Source organism: Epinephelus lanceolatus, chromosome 6 (assembly GCF_041903045.1).
Source record: "Epinephelus lanceolatus isolate andai-2023 chromosome 6, ASM4190304v1, whole genome shotgun sequence".
NCBI classification, from domain to species: domain Eukaryota; kingdom Metazoa; phylum Chordata; class Actinopteri; order Perciformes; family Serranidae; genus Epinephelus; species Epinephelus lanceolatus.
The window spans coordinates 7,290,731-7,306,606 of record NC_135739.1 but is presented as its reverse complement, the minus strand read 5'-3'; the positions used below and the strand labels follow the sequence as shown (position 1 = coordinate 7,306,606).

The window sequence follows — 15,876 nt, the reverse complement described above, 5'->3', positions numbered from 1 at the left end:
TCAGTGCTGGGTCCGCTTAAAAACAGGAAATTCACATGGGATGTAAAAGTCCAGGATTTTGCAAGATTCAAGTACCCGGTTCAGATAGTGTCGCCTCTTGGGGTGACAGGTGGGATCACACCAGGGCCACAGCTGGAGGGGGGGGGGGGGGGGGGGGGGGGGGGGCAGGAGGGGACCAGACAGAGCAGTATTTTTTTTAGTATCCTGTAAGACTTCAAAGGGATAGTTCAGATCTTTTAAAGTGGTACATGTAACCAGTGATGTCTGTGCTGTGTTGATATGAAGAGGCCCAGGCCATGGATCTCGTTTATTCCTGACAGCAAGAGGTAAAAACAAAATCCTCTGTCAGTTACAACCATATTAACTCTAGCCCCTCTCCTGTGGAGTACAACAGCGAAAGAGCAGCCATGTTGCATTCAATTTAGTACAATACAACACAGAAAACATACCTGACAGCAACAGGCAAAGACAAAATCCTCTGTCAATTACGACCATATTAACTCTAGTGACACAGGAATATGTTGTCATAAAATGAACTTATAAACAGCTTAACAGTGCTTAAACACAGAAATTACCACAAGAGCAATGTCGCTTACCTCTCCCATGGAGCACAACAGCAAAAGGGGAGAGGTAAGGCGGGAGACACCCCTCTATAGGTGAGGTACCCCCAAAGGTGAACGTAGGGATACAGAAACCGAATATCAAACCTTCAACATATTGACTATGAAGGCCAAAGCATGTCGGGTAATAACTGAAAGAAATTTTGTGTAATTATAATACTTAATATTACAAATGTATAGATATAGTTGACCCTGTTACATACGTATCCATAGTCGGTGTATAAGCTACAGTAGATGTCACTCAGTTTGGAGAAGGAGGCAGGAGTGTTGCCACCGAAGCTACGCAATGTACTGCTGTGATTGGGGTAGCAACAAAACACATTTACGCCATCTATAAAGAGTCAAATAAAATATTTTCACTGCTTTACCGTTTGTTATATCACTCTCTTCAAAGCCAGACTCCATTGAGAAAAACAGTGATTTAACATCGCTGTACACAGGAGCTGCTGGTCTACTGCTGCAGTTAGGGTGTTTGTGTTATTGTGTGACTTTGGTGTATAAAAGGATTGATTTCGGATTCACTTAAGTCACACAATAACATGACCAAATTAAGTGATCAAGGCAGCAGCTCCTGTGTTCAGCATGCTTAAATTACTGTGTTTGTCAATGGAGTCTGTTGGCTTTGTGGAGAGCATATATGGGGAACTGAAGCTGTTAATAGCTTTTTTGTAGGTGGCTAAAACACAGTTTGCCACTTCCCCCATCCATGGCGGTACATTGCTTAGCTTCCATGTTGGACTCCTGCCTGCTTCTCCAAACTGTGGGCACTTTATGTAATACACTATGGATAAGTACCTCATACGACCCCACTTCAAAAAATCTGCACTATCCCTTTAAAGCGACACTAATCAATATTTTTATGTCATAACAGGTGATCCAGTCATGCCCTGTGCCATCATGTGCTGCACCAAGTGTTGGTGGTTTCACACTGATTTAATGGACTGCTCCACGGCCATATATTTTCCCAGTGAGGTCCACCGCAGTCAGTGCTGCTGTGAGTAAGAAAGGCTTGTGGATGAATGAGGAGGATGAATCTGATGCAACAGAAGCATTCGGAAATCCCATGATTTGCCATCACTTTGACACAACCACTTGTTTAAGGGTTAAAGGAAGTCTGGTGAAATGCCAACTTCAAGCTAAGTTAACAGGGATTTTACATCTGAATTCTATTAGTGGGCTGTTTACTCTTACGCATTACACTGAATGAAATTTAACACTCATTAACCCTTTACCATACACCACCTGCTCCATTAGTAGCAGCAGTTCTGCAGCATTAGTCATTTGTATTCAACAGTACATCAGTCACTTAACGGTCATGTGGTTACACAAAATGAAAAAGGGATGTAGAGAAAGGTCAGGCTTCAGAGCATCTCTCACAGAGGCATGATGGGGGATTACCTATTATTAGAGTGGCCTAGTGGCTTAAGTTGCGGGCTAATCTGATGTCTGTTTGAACATGAGTTACGTGTGGTTTGTTGTGCATGACTGTGTACTTAACCATATAAACCCACACTCAAGAAACCTTGCAAATATATAACTGGGCTGGTGTGTAAAACAACACACACTTGCATGTATTACATTATTTGCTTCAGCACTCTTTACAGTACATTTATTAAATCCCATGATATTATTATTTTATATAAGATATTTTAATGGAGCTGGTAAGTTTATATAAGCAGCTTTTTTTGTGGCAAAGACAGACAACACCCAGAGAGGTGCGTCCAATGTGTAGATGACGGTGCGTTCAGGGTAGTCTGGTAATTAATAGTTTTCATCTTAGACCTGGGTGACCCTCCTCCATGAACGTTGATGCAAGGGATGAGGTCAAATTTAAGAGCACATTATTTTATGATCTGTGGCGCATACGGTGCAACAAGATACAAAAACAGGTACAGAACAAGTTCCACTGTACAAACATATTCTACAATGACAAACATGCCGTGCAGTAAAAGAATAACGTCAATACAAGTGGTGTAAATATAAATACAGACAGTGTAAACAAATGTTAAGTGATGGTGAAGTAAGTAAACAGTTAAGGCAGTTTCCTGAGAATATTTCTGTGGTAGAGTATTTGAACTCACAAATCTTGTATGTCTGCGTGTTTTTATTTTATGTACAATAAAAATGCATTAAAATATGTTTAAAATAAAATCTGTTCTGTACTTGGGTCGTTCTTGTTATGCTACAACATTTCTGTGAGTTATTTCCTCATATTTTCTTTAAAATGCGTCAAATATTTATTACAAATTGCTTAAATTGTAGATCAAGGTCTTCCTTAATCACATAAACACAGACTACAGCACATTAGAACATTTTTTTATATATATTTAAATATACATTTTATAATTTCTTGGGTGTTGGGGGTGAAGTAATCTATTTCTACAAGAACTATATAAAGTAAAAACATATTTGATGTAGAGGGCTCTTGCAGCCCCTCAGCTCTGGATTTCCTGCCTGAGGATCTGAGGTTTGTTGAATCAGTGACATCTTTTAAATCACTTCTTAAAACTTCTCTGTTCTGAAAGTCTTTTATTAATTTGAGCACACTGTTTATTTTATATGTCTTATTTGACTGTTATTATTGTTATTATCATGTATTGTCATCGGTTATTGTATTCTTTTATGTAATTGTTTGATTTGATATACCTCAGTGCAATATACAGGGAAATTGAAAGCCATGAGGGGGGGTACTTGGTCTGTAATAGTGTTTGGGTACTCGTGGCAACAGTACTCCCCAATGGCAGTTGCACTGTTTAGAAATGTCCTGTGGAGCGTGACAAAAAGCTCAAGGTGTGGACCTGGCTTCTAAATTTCCCAGGTCCCAATCTGCTCAAGGATTCTTGTGATGTGCCGGTACCCCAGATGCACCCCGAATCCAAGGTGGGGCCTCCTTGGATCGGACTTGGCTCTGACCTGTGGAGGCATGGACACAGGATCTCTGGGAGTGTCCTGCGATGTCTGGCACCAGTGCATTGGCGGCAGATCCATTTAGTCCAGTGGGTTGTGAGGTGGGTTAATGGCACGTGCCACAGATGCTCATTCAGATTGGGATCTGGGGAATTTGGAGGCCAGGCTGACACTTTGAGGTCTTTGTCACATTCCTTGGGCCATTCCTGAGCCATGTTTGCAGTGTGGCATGGTGCATTTTCCTTGGGGGGGGGGTACTTGGTCTGCAACGGTGTTTGAGTGGGTGGAACATGTCAGGTGGTATCCACATGAATGCCAGAACCAAAGGTTTCCCAGCAGAACAATGCATTGGAACAAAATAATCAAAATTAATCACTTCACCTGTCAGTGGTTTGAATGTTTTGGCTGAGCGGGGAAGTATAATATAGTATAGTATAGTATAGTATAAGGAAAGGTTAAATTTTTTCTTGTTTGGTTGATTGGTTAAATGTTGTCATGTTTTTGCATTTATGTGTGTTTGTTCCCATTCCTGAGAAGCAACAATGGGTGAAATCAAACCAGATTAAAATCAAATATAAACTAATCTACTTATAAAAAATATTGTTTGAGTTTTTCTGACAATTAAATACGTCCCTATTTTTATATAAATCAAAAAAAAGTGAAAAATCTATAATGTTTCCAGAAGTTATGCCGAAATGATGCTGCATATCAGGAATGCCCCACTTGTACCTGAACGCCTCATGAGTACACACCTCCTCTACGTGAGTCCGTCACTCTATCCGAGGCTGTGATTGGCTCTTGTGAGGACTACCCTGACACCCATTGGTTGCGAAATGAGGCTGGGAAACAGGAAGCCAAAAAAAAAATCTTGTCAACTCAAGTGCTCGTAAGCCTGAGCCTCACATTTCTTCGTGTTCTCCAAGCTACATTACGGTTAGAAGAACTGGTCTTTCCTGGCCGCCATTGAGAGACCAACATGGGGTGCTTCTTCTCGAAGAAATCCAAAAGGAAGTCGGCTGAAAAAGATGAGCGTACACCGACAACAACGACTGTCGAAACTACGACGACAGGCAACGCGGTTCCCCTTGGCAACAACACGGACGAGGCACCGAAGCAGTACAGCTGGGATAAGAGAGAAAAGGTAAACGCAAAATAAAGTCATAACATAAAATAAACACATACCTTATGATAAATGGGAGTCTTCACTAACAAAACTTAGTGTGTCCTCCCGTTTAACATCGTTTAACTTGTGTTTTAAGTCGCTTCCAGATAGCTACAGCACATTTCCAGGAGGGGCTGTTAGCTACTTTTACACCTTAAATGCATGAATTAAAATATCCATAGTGGGTGTAACAAAAACATAACGTTTAGCTACCTCTTATAATGTGTCTACAAGTGTCGTACCAACAGTAATGCTTCCTTATGTAGATATCTGCATTTCTAATCTGATTTCCTGAGGTAAACTAACACTGTTTACGTGCTGAGATTGCGCAGCAGCGTTTTATCACGACACCCAGTCCCAAAATATGCAGCCCTACATATTAACTGTTACTCAACCAGGCACAGGATGCATGTAATGCTCATTATATAGTTACTACTCTCCTGAGTTTTAGGCTCAGAGCCTCTCACTACATGTATCCTGCGTTATCTCATTATCGGATTACAACACGGTTCACTGTTCCGCAGCTGACCAACACTTGTTCAGACATTACAGGCGTTAACTCACTCAGCGGTGGTTCAACTTCCGTTTTGACTCATGGGATGTTGCACCTAAACTGTGGTCTACCGAATAACACACCACACCGTGCAGTATCAGGCTGAAAATAAGTTAGTACACTACCTGAAGTGGTAGGTTGTCAGATTACACTCGTGCAGAAAAAGCCAAACAAGTTCGATATGAGTGAAATACGAAACAAAATAGATACCATACACGATTGGCATAATCATGTCTAACAAGCTTTACCTCCACCCCTCCCTAACACAGACTCAATTTTGTCATTTTTAAGGAGGGCTGGGGGTCTTTAGCGGTAGATAGCAGGTCAACATACATCATCTGAAAGCTGGGAATGTGAAGATTATTTGTTTTTCTAGTTTTTCCAGACATAAATATGTAAACCATGTGTCTTGGCCATCCCCATGCCTGTTTATGTCTCGTAAGTCGTTGAAGTAATTTTTGGGTTGATCTCATTTGTTACTCAGACTTGATGTTAAATTTAAGCATTTTTTACCACTCCAGAATTTATAAAATGGTCTAATACTCCACCAGAATACAACATTAAGACACCAAGACTTTGAGGAACACTACAGAGAAATGTGTGATCTGGTATCAAAAACTTTTGACATTCGGAGGTGTTTGTAAGAATTACATTTTTCAGTGATTGGTGAGAATATCTGTTCTGCAAACTGATAAAAAAACTCCATATTGTAAACCATTCACCCTCTGAAAGCCCGAGGTCTCTAGTTTGTTGCTGTAAACTTTTGATTATCCTAGAGGCCACAATAGGTCATTTTATACTACAAGGTCAAGTTTAAAAAAAATTGGTCTCCCTACAACAAAATGGTGTCACACATGAATATCATAGGGCTCACTGAATCTACAAGAGTCTCAGCTTTCCAGTCATACCCATTTTTATGCAATTCCAAGACTGTTTGCAGACATATTCAAACACTATAGGTGAAAATAACAAATTTGTACTGCACGTGAAAAACGCATGGGACTAGCATAAAGTGGGCATGTCTGTAAAGGGGAGATTCATGAGTTGCTGTAGAACTATTGTCATTCAGATGTCTTGAGTTGAGAGATCAAGGCACCCCTGTGAAAATGGCTATACCAGTTTTTCCCTCGCCAAAATTTAGCCCGACTTTGGAGCATGAGTTAAAAGGAACAGTGTGTATGATTTAGGGGGATTTATTGGCATCTAGTGGTGAGCATTTCAGATTGCAACCAGCTGAAACTCCTTCTGGTTATAATTCCTTCAGTTGTCTTTTAGCGAAAGCCGAGTTATCCACAAAGGTCTCTTCCTCTTAAACACAAATGGACCAGGTGATTAAAACATGTAAAAACACTGAATAAAGCAGTTTCACATAACAAATCATTGTTTTTCTGACATTGTTTGGCACGTCAGAGACTGGCCATTAGCCCAGCGCCTGCTAAGTGCGCTCACCTTTTTTTCCTGATAAGATCCAGATGCTCCAGAGGTTTTTAATAGGAACTACATTGTCCACAGAGGTCTCTTCCTCTCTAAAACAAATGCACCTGGGGTTTAAACAGGTAAAAACACTAAATAAAGCAGTTTCACATTAATAAAAAAAAAAATCAGCATTTTTCAGACGCTCTTGTCACAGAGGGGTTGCTTATGGTGGCCAAAGGGAAATTATGGAAACTGCGAATGGCCCTTTCTAGAGCTAGCATTTGGTTTGTCTGTTCTGGGCTACTGTAGAAACATGGCGGTGAGACATGGCAGTCTCTATGGATGTGGACCTGCTCCCTATGTAGCTTTAAAGGCTCATTCTAAGGTAACAAAAAAGATTCATAATTTCAGGTGATTATACTCTAAAGAAAACACACTTATATTATATTCCATTTCTGCCACTAAATCTAAACTAAATTCTTAGGTTTTCTAGTTTAATATAATACCAGTATCTTCACTAGAGTTTAAAAATGTCGCCTGCTGCAGCCTCAAACTGACAGAAATGTCAGCTGAGGACGCTGACGTCCTAGCGAAGTGGAAGAGGTTAATGTGTTCTTATGAGTCTTACAAAAATATCAGCATTGTTATTGGATGATGGAGGTAGAAATAAATCCGATGCTGGTGTGGTTTAAAAAAGGTAATTTGAAACAACTCTCCAAATATTGTTTGAATACTCATCCTGTCACCTTTTGCTTTGCTCAGGTTGATCCTAAAGACTACATGCTGACGGGGCTCAAAGATGTCACGGTGGGCCGTCTGCCTGGCAAACTGAACGGGCAACAGTTTGTCATCCAAGAGTGTGAGAACTGCAATATCTACGTGTTCGACCACTCGGCGACAATCACCATCGATGACTGTGTCAATTGCCGCATTTTTCTAGGACCTATCAAGGGCAGCGTGTTTTTCAGAGACTGTAAAGACATCAAGTGCGTGGTGGCCTGTCAGCAGTTCCGCACACGAGACTGTAAAAAGATGGATGTGTTCTTGTGCTGCGCCACTCAGCCCATCATCGAGTCGTCGACGGGTATGAAGTTCGGCTGCTTTCAGTACTACTACCCCGAGCTGGCCTTCCACTTCAAGGACGCCGGGCTCAGCATATTCAACAACAACTGGAGCAACATCCACGACTTCACGCCGGTGTCTGGGGAGAACAACTGGAGCTTGTTGCCAGAGGCTTCAGCGGTTCTTGATTTTGTGCCACTCCCAGACACCGAGTCTGAGTTCAAGTCAATTCGAATCTCCACTGACCCTGAGCGCAGCATTGTGCCTTTGACAAAGGGAGGGAGGCGTAAGGACAGTGAAGAGTCCTGCCTCTTTGTTTTCTTCGCTGGAGAGTACACCACTGCAAACGCCCGCAAACTGATCGATGAGGTGAGAAGAACAAAAAGGACCTGAGTGTCAACAGGTTTCACTTTAACACTATTAGTCATGAAGTGCTAAAAAAAGGAGGAAGTCTTTTTTAGTATGTAAATGGAAAATGTTGGTGTCAGAGTTTACTCACTGATAAGGTTATGGTGCAGTCAGCCATGCTTTAACTGGGGTTTAAAAAGCTGCAGACTGAAATGAAAGAAAAGCAAAACCATGTTAACGATCACAGCCTGCATCATTTTATACGAAGGAACAGAAGTATATCAGCCAAATTAAACAACTGGAGTTTACATTACTGATATACACAAAAGTAGGTTAAAGATAACATGTCTCAAAGCACAGACACATACTGACATCAAAGAACTAGTGCCGATGAAGGTCGACTGTTGCATCGCCTCACGTCGCCTATGTCTCGGCCACAACCTTGCACCTGAATACGCTGCAGCCAGCAGCCAACTAGCACATACACCTGCGTGAGAGGAAATAACTCTGCAGCAGCAGGTAGTCTGTATTCATCATTCAAATACTGACACCAGCAGCACATCACCAACCCAACCCAGTGTTGAAAGAAGAAATTATAGTTACTGTGCGCTAGACAATGATAACACAAGCAATTACAAACCAATTCTTCTAAAGAGCTCAATGGCTGAAAAAATAAGCTCAACTAATGTCGCAAGTTTGTTTTGATATAATGCCATCTTGACTTTAGTCGTCTGTTTGCTTTCCTTGTTTCCATTTCTCTTCTCATTTACGGAGCTGAACTAAGTTGCTCATCATACTGGAGTCATTCACCAACATTTTAATATCCTGAACCGCCCAAAAAACAAGCAACAAGTGTAAAGATTCTCTGATTTCAGCCTCTTAAATGTGACAGTAAACTGAGTATCCTGGGCTCTGGAAAACACTGACTGATATTTTTCACCACATTCTTACATTATAACAAACAAGTAATCGATTAATTAAGAAAATAATCGAAAATGAAACAAAAATAGTTGTAGCCCTACTTGGAGTTTAAAGGTGTACTAAGCAGGACTGTCCGTTACCCAACCACAGATTCACTCTTGTTGGGCGTTTCACCTCACTACATTTACATTTTTCTGACATGGGGTCTCTTGTATGCCTGCTGCTTATGGTCTGGCACCTGGTCAATACCTTTTTATATAAAGCTCTGACCTCACCTGAGGGCTGTGGGGGACACGCCCATAAATGCCTCAAGCACAGAAAACAAGAAGAAACTAAGAAAATACAGGCAGAGGGCAAGGTCTCTGCAGAAAATGCATCGCCACAAACTTCTAGTGGGTCATAAGAGATGATTTAGAGGGATGACAACAAGACTGTCTGTCTTTTAACCAGTTTTAAACTGAGTGAAATTGATAGTCTTGTAGGGAGAGCATTCCACTGTTATGTTGCTGTAATTGAAAAGGCTAATTCTGTTGAGACATGTTTTATGCAACAGTGTCCCCTGATGATGATCTTGTTTGTCTTATTTCACCATTAACTGTAAGAATAAATTGTGTAAGGGGTGGCGGAGCTAACACACACACACAAAGTTCTTTTGTTTAGCTGACTGTAAACTTGTAGAAAGCTGCATCTGAAACGCTAAGCCGGCATGCTAAGCTGGCTGTGTTGCTACTTAAACATTCCAGTGATGTTTGTAGTGTTGCCAAAATATGCATTACTCCATCACAAAAGCATGAGACTGGATCCACATGTGGGACGGTAAAGACAGCTTGTTGCAGTTTATCTCCTCTGTGTGTGTGTGTGTACATGGAGGTTCACTGCAAACCTAGGATTTTTATTATATAACTCTTTTCTGTCTTGTTTGCACAGGCAACTGCTAAAGGTTTTGTGCTGATCCAGACGAAGGAAGTCTCAATGAAACCTGAAGATGTGAAGAGGGTGTTTCAGAACAATGCAGAGGATCTTGTAGAGTGGATCACCAAAGGTAATTTCCCTTTGTTTTTCTGTTACAACTGCTGCTCAGAAACTCAGCTAGATATGTTGGACCTCATAACACAAAGCAGTTTCATAATCTTTAGCTACAGCTGGTTCATATTTTTGCTTTTAATGAGTATCAGGTTGTGTTGTAGAAACTGAAGCAGAGTCAAACAAGCACTGTCTGTCTTAAAATGTCAAAACTGGCAGGAGGTCAGTTTACACACTTCCAATTTCCATGAATAATACTATTAATAATAGTTTTTTTAAGCAAATGTATCAGAAACTTGGATTCTTTCTTCCACCCAAACTCTTAAAGGCAGCCTCACTCCCTCTCAGACTGCAGTTTGCTGTTTCTGTTAAATAAGGACTTGGTCAACATGCACAAAAGATTTTGATTATGACATTATGACGCCAATGTGGTGTTAGTTGCATCTAAATAAGCACTCAGATTTGGTAGTGAATACTGGAATGCAGTTACTGTTTCATAACCAAATTGTGTGTTGACGTTAGAGCTGCACCGTATGTCTTTTTATTACATTCAAATTATCTGTTGAGGTTTTCAAATGATGCTTTGAATGTCTTTCATCATATTTTATGAAGTCATAACCCTAAAAAATCCTCACACTACATGCTACATTTGAATAAAGTGATTCTTCAAATTAAAATTAACAATCAAATCTGTTTTCTTTAATCGATAAATGTAATTTAGGGTGCCGTTAGTTTGGTGCTGGACCGTCCTGCCTGCCTTTGTGTGCAGCAAGAGGGAGAGCAAACAGTATTTTGAACACTGTAAAAATTTTGGTTTTTGAAAGACTAAATGACAAATGTGGATTAAAGCAAAATATTTTATGAGATAAAAATATGTAGTGAATTTTGAAAATGATTACACCTATGTTTTTTACAATAAATTTAGACTGTTGGACATTATTAGCTCTGAAGTTATTGGAAATGTTTGGACCACACAACGAGTCTGAAACAATCCTACACACCTGCAACAATGGATTTTTTTATAGTCATTTCCCTGTTAGTGATCGTTAAATTTTATCCTGAATCTTTTGTGTACTTCGTTAAATCAGTTTCAACATGAGTGCTATACGAATAAATCATTTTCGATCCTTCTGACATTTAATAATAATGATAATTTAGATTTTACCTCCATGGTGGTTCGCAGAAACGTGATGAATTAATGGCACAGATGCTATAAATATCCACAGCCGTGCCCTGAGATAGCTGCTCTGGCACCGTTGGAAGAATCTTACGATGCAACACAGACAATGAAATTGCAATAGGCCTAATAGGCCTTTCTTACAGCTAACATTTTGACTTGTTGTGGTAGATAAAGCACAGGTGTCACTAATTACACTAACGATGGCTCTTTGCTATTCAAGTGCTCCAGTGAGAGTGACAATGAACCAGCATGCATGCATGATGAAAGGCTCCTGAAATCAAAGCAGATAAATGGAATTCAGCCATCATTAATTTCATTAATTACACCTGTGATTTTCCGGCTGTGACATGTCACGCCTATGAATGTTGGAAGGGCACAAGTATCGACATGGAAATATATGTTTAAGAGTGTTTACACATCTATCTACTGCCAACTGTGGGAGTGGAAATAAGGTTTGCCCCCCCCCCCCCCCCCCCCCGCAACCTCCAACAGGATAAATGGCGATGAAAAATTAATGATGTATTTAACTGTAGTGTAAATGTAGCTGTGGAGTCGTACAGTCGTTGAATATGTGTTGAAATCACTAATTTGGGCTGTTAGTGACTCTTCTGTCTCACTAACAAAGGTCCTGTCATCGCCCTGGAGCTGAACGGTGATGGAGTCGTGGAGGCCTGCAAGAACATCGCTAATGAAGTGTTCAGCGGGACCAAGGTAATTGTACTGTAGTTGTGCCATGTGTCTTTTCTAGTTTTATAAACATCAGTTCTCCTTTTGTAACAACAAAAAAATCAAACTCAAAACATCTTTTTTTCCCCACAGCTCTTTGTCTCTGACAACAAAAATACGTCCTCTCGAGACGTGGACAACTTCTTCAACTTCGCTGACATGCAGATGGGCTTGTGAACAATTAATTATCCAAACCAAGTGCTCGTCAGACATTTAATCTGATCTTCTAACCCCCCCCCCCCCCCCCGCCGCCGTCCAGCTTGGGTTGAGTATGAGTAGAGTTTGATTATTGCCTGTTTTTGTCCTAAAAATTGGATAGCAATGAAAAATATTAATGACTGTGTTTGACAAAGCCTGGGATAAATCAATTCATCTCCCCATCATCCACCAACATCAGCTGTAAACCACTTAAGACCCATTAGTTGCTGAGAGTGCTGTGAATATTTATATTCCTATGAATGTATTCTGTTGCTTTCTATCGATTGTGAATGTAGCTCTTTGCTGTAAATGTAATTCATCTTAATTTAAAGCTTTGTTTTTCTTTACTGTCTGAAACCGCTGCTGCTGTGGGAAAACCACCAGCACACGAATGCCTGAGGGAAAAGATTTTATACATATTAAATCATATTTTTATTTCTTACAAGGATTTATTTGTGTATGTGGATTAGATAAAGGATGTGTTTTGAAATGTGTATATTTGAGACATGCTGTGTAGATGATAACTACATCTTTACTGATATCTGTTAGGCCAAAGTTGTGAACGTTTTGTGTTTTGCTCTTGGTGCAGATGAATTAGTGTGTTTCCACTGAATCGTGTGAACACTTGTAAAATTGCTGGGTTTTTGATGTAGGCAACTCATGTGACCATCATTTTTATTTTGTAATATTTGTTTTATACTGAATGTTTTTGTATAGACACAAATTAATGTTCTTTATCATCATTTTTAGTAAAAAATTATATGTGACTTTATTTTCTTGTGATGCTTTTAACACTTGTGCTGTTGGGAAAACAGCATGTTACAATCATACTGGTTATAGGGAGACAAACTTGAGCAGATGTAGATAAAAACAGTCTATTTTAGAACTGCAGTGATTAATCGATTAGTCAGTCAATAAAATTAATTGGCAACTTTTTTGGTAATTGAATAAAAGTTTAAGCAATTTTTTTAAGCAAAAAAGGCAAATATTTTCTGCTTTGTGCTTCATAAATGTGAGAATTTGATGCTTTTCTTAGTCGTAAGTGATAATAAACTGAATAGTTTTGGGATTTTGGACTGTTGGGCCGATATTTAAGGAGGTCACCTTGGTGGCATGCTTCACTATTTTCTAACATTTTATTGACAAATGATTAATCGAGACAATAATGGGCAGATAAACTGATAATCTTTAGTAGCAGTCCCGGTCTGTAATGATCAGCAAACCCACTTGGTTTTAAGGTTGTCATTGTTTCCCCTCTGTAACCTGATCAACCTCTTTTTTTCATAGAGTTCCCTAAATTCTTGAGCTATTTGAATTTTTTGAACAAGCTGTAAATATAAATACTCGTCTGACTGCTTGGGATTTTTTTGTATGTGCGTGTTAATCTGGTAAAAAAGTACCAAACATCTCTCGATCACTCGTCACGTTAGTGAATCACTTTCCCTAGATGTTGCTATAGAAGCACGTTGCCTAAATATTGAGACTAGTTTCATTTTTCAAATGGAAAAAAAAATGACCCACTGCAGCACTTCTCTGTAGCAGAGTGAATCATGGGTTTTTCTTAACACTGTGCTGTCTTCCTCAGTGAGTCACAGTTAGCAGTTTTCACTTCAGCTATTTGACTTCCACCTAGTTAAAACAGCACTTTCATCATTTGGTTTGGTATCGATTGTTCCCAGTCAATGGCTAACCGCTCGACTTCACTCAGTCTGTGTTGGGACCTATCAATTATTAATTAATCAGTGATAATAAGATGCGTACACGCAGCACTTTTAGTTAAAGGGACACTTCAACCACAAATTAAAAGTACATATTTTCCTTTAACCTGTAGTGCTTTTTATTAATCTAGATTGTTTTGGTGTGATTTGCCGAGTGTTGGAGATATCAGCCATAGAGATGTCTGCCTTCTCTCCAATATACTGGAACTAGATGGCACTCGGCTTGTGGTGCTCAAAGCGCCAAAAAATACATTTGAAAACAACAGCGATGTCTCTTTCCAATTGTCATGACCTGGTTACTCAAGACAATCCACAGACCTTGTTGTGAGCAGTTTCATATAGGAACTATTTTCTTTCTACTGAGCTACACCTGCCAACTGTATCACTGCGCAGAAGGAAGGGTGCATCTACTGCTAGCTCACCTAGCACCACTGAGCTAGCTAACATTACAGCTCAGCCAAGGAGGACGCCATTAATGTTTACATCTCGCACTGTCATGAGCACAAGGTTCTCCATGAGGAGATGTACACTTCCTTCTGCACGGTGATGCAGTTGGTGGGTGTGGTAGAAAGAAAGTAGTTCCTACATGAAACTGCTCACAACAAGGTCTGTAGATTGTCCCAAGTAACCAGGTCATACTTTATGGAAAAAGACATGGCTGTGGAATTTATCAAATGTAAAGGCAAAGGCACTTTGAGCATCTTTGAGAGAAGGCAGACATCTCCAACACTTGTGACTGATAAATAACACTACAAGTACAAGGAAAAAACTGTATCTTTGATTTTGGGGGGTGAACTGTCCCTTTGAAGCTAACTTTAGCCTGATATATCAGACTGGTTTGTACAGTTGCCTTTAAGAAAACCAAACATGGGGACTTCTTGCGATGTACTTTTGTATTTGTAAACCTTTTGTACTTGAGCACACAGTTTTTGTAGAGCAGTTTGTCTTTATGAATGCACATTTGTCTGTAATCTGTTGTTTCTACACTTAAAATGACACCTTGTCTTTTTTAAATGACAGAAACACATTAAAAGCTGTAGAATATCTGAAATCACATTGGTGACTGTCTGATTTGTTGTTCAATATCGGTGTATTATAATGTATGGAAGATGAAAAAAGGACTTAAGAATCAATCAATAAATAAATAAATAAATGTATAAATACATAAGTACATAAATAAATGTATGAATGAATACAGGAATAAATGCATGACTGTATTTATAAATAAATACATAAGTACATAAATAAATAAATGCATGAATAAATACAGGAGTAAATAAATGAATATGTATATATAAATAAATTAAATAAATATCTAAATTAATAAATAAAAGAATAAAGTGCTAGAATAAATGCTGAAATAAATGCATACACACATTAATAAAAAAATAAAGTAATGAATTGTTGAAATAAATATGGAAATAAATACACACATGCATAAATAATAAAAAGTTGATAATTAAAGAATATAAATAAATATCTTTTATTTCTACATTTTGTACAACTACATTTATTTATGTATTTACGTGGCTGTATGTTAATGAGGAAGGATGTCTAAACCTATGCATTTCTTTATTTATTGAAGCATTTATTAATTGTGCTCTTTGTTTATTTCTGTATTTACTTCTTCATTTATTAATTATTCTTGTTGTATATTTCTGTATTTTTCTGCATTTATTTATATTTTTTCTGTATTTATTTCAGCATGTATAATTACTTTTTATTTATTTATTTATTTCAGCATTTATTCATTATTTTTATTTAATTTTTGTGTTTATTTCAGCATTTTCTATTTTTTCTGTATTTACTGCAGCATGTATAATTACCTTTCATTTATTTCTGTATTTAGTTCAGCATTTATAATTACGCTTTATTTATTTATGTATCTATTTCAGCATTTTTTATTTATTTTTGTTTATTTCAGCATTTTCTATTTTTTTTCTGTATTTATTTCAGCAATTAAGTGTTCTTTCAATTTATTTCCTTATTTATTTCAGCATTTATAATTACTTTTATTTATTTATGTATTTATTACAGCATTT

At 38.6% G+C, this 15,876-nt stretch overlaps 1 protein-coding gene across 1 annotated transcript; it reads left to right on the top strand.

Annotated features, from left to right (window-relative positions):
• Positions 1 to 4,378: 4,378 nt before the first annotated feature.
• rp2 (RP2 activator of ARL3 GTPase) lies at positions 4,379 to 14,888 on the top strand. The gene is made up of 5 exons (XM_033620834.2): positions 4,379 to 4,668; positions 7,421 to 8,089; positions 9,917 to 10,031; positions 11,818 to 11,903; positions 12,012 to 14,888. Exons 1-5 carry the CDS (start codon positions 4,504 to 4,506, stop codon positions 12,093 to 12,095), a joined length of 1,119 nt encoding a protein of 372 aa, XP_033476725.1. The 5' UTR covers positions 4,379 to 4,503; the 3' UTR covers positions 12,096 to 14,888.
• The last annotated feature ends 988 nt before the right edge of the window (positions 14,889 to 15,876 follow it).

Excerpts from the sequence above, each read along its gene's own strand:
- rp2 (XM_033620834.2), top strand. The coding sequence starts at position 4,504 with ATGGGGTGCTTCTTCTCGAAGAAATCCAAAAGGAAGTCGGCTGAAAAA. Across the intron at positions 8,090-9,916 it reads CCCGCAAACTGATCGATGAG|GCAACTGCTAAAGGTTTTGT; the intron begins GTGAGAAGAACA and ends TTGTTTGCACAG. Across the intron at positions 10,032-11,817 it reads TGTAGAGTGGATCACCAAAG|GTCCTGTCATCGCCCTGGAG; the intron begins GTAATTTCCCTT and ends TCACTAACAAAG.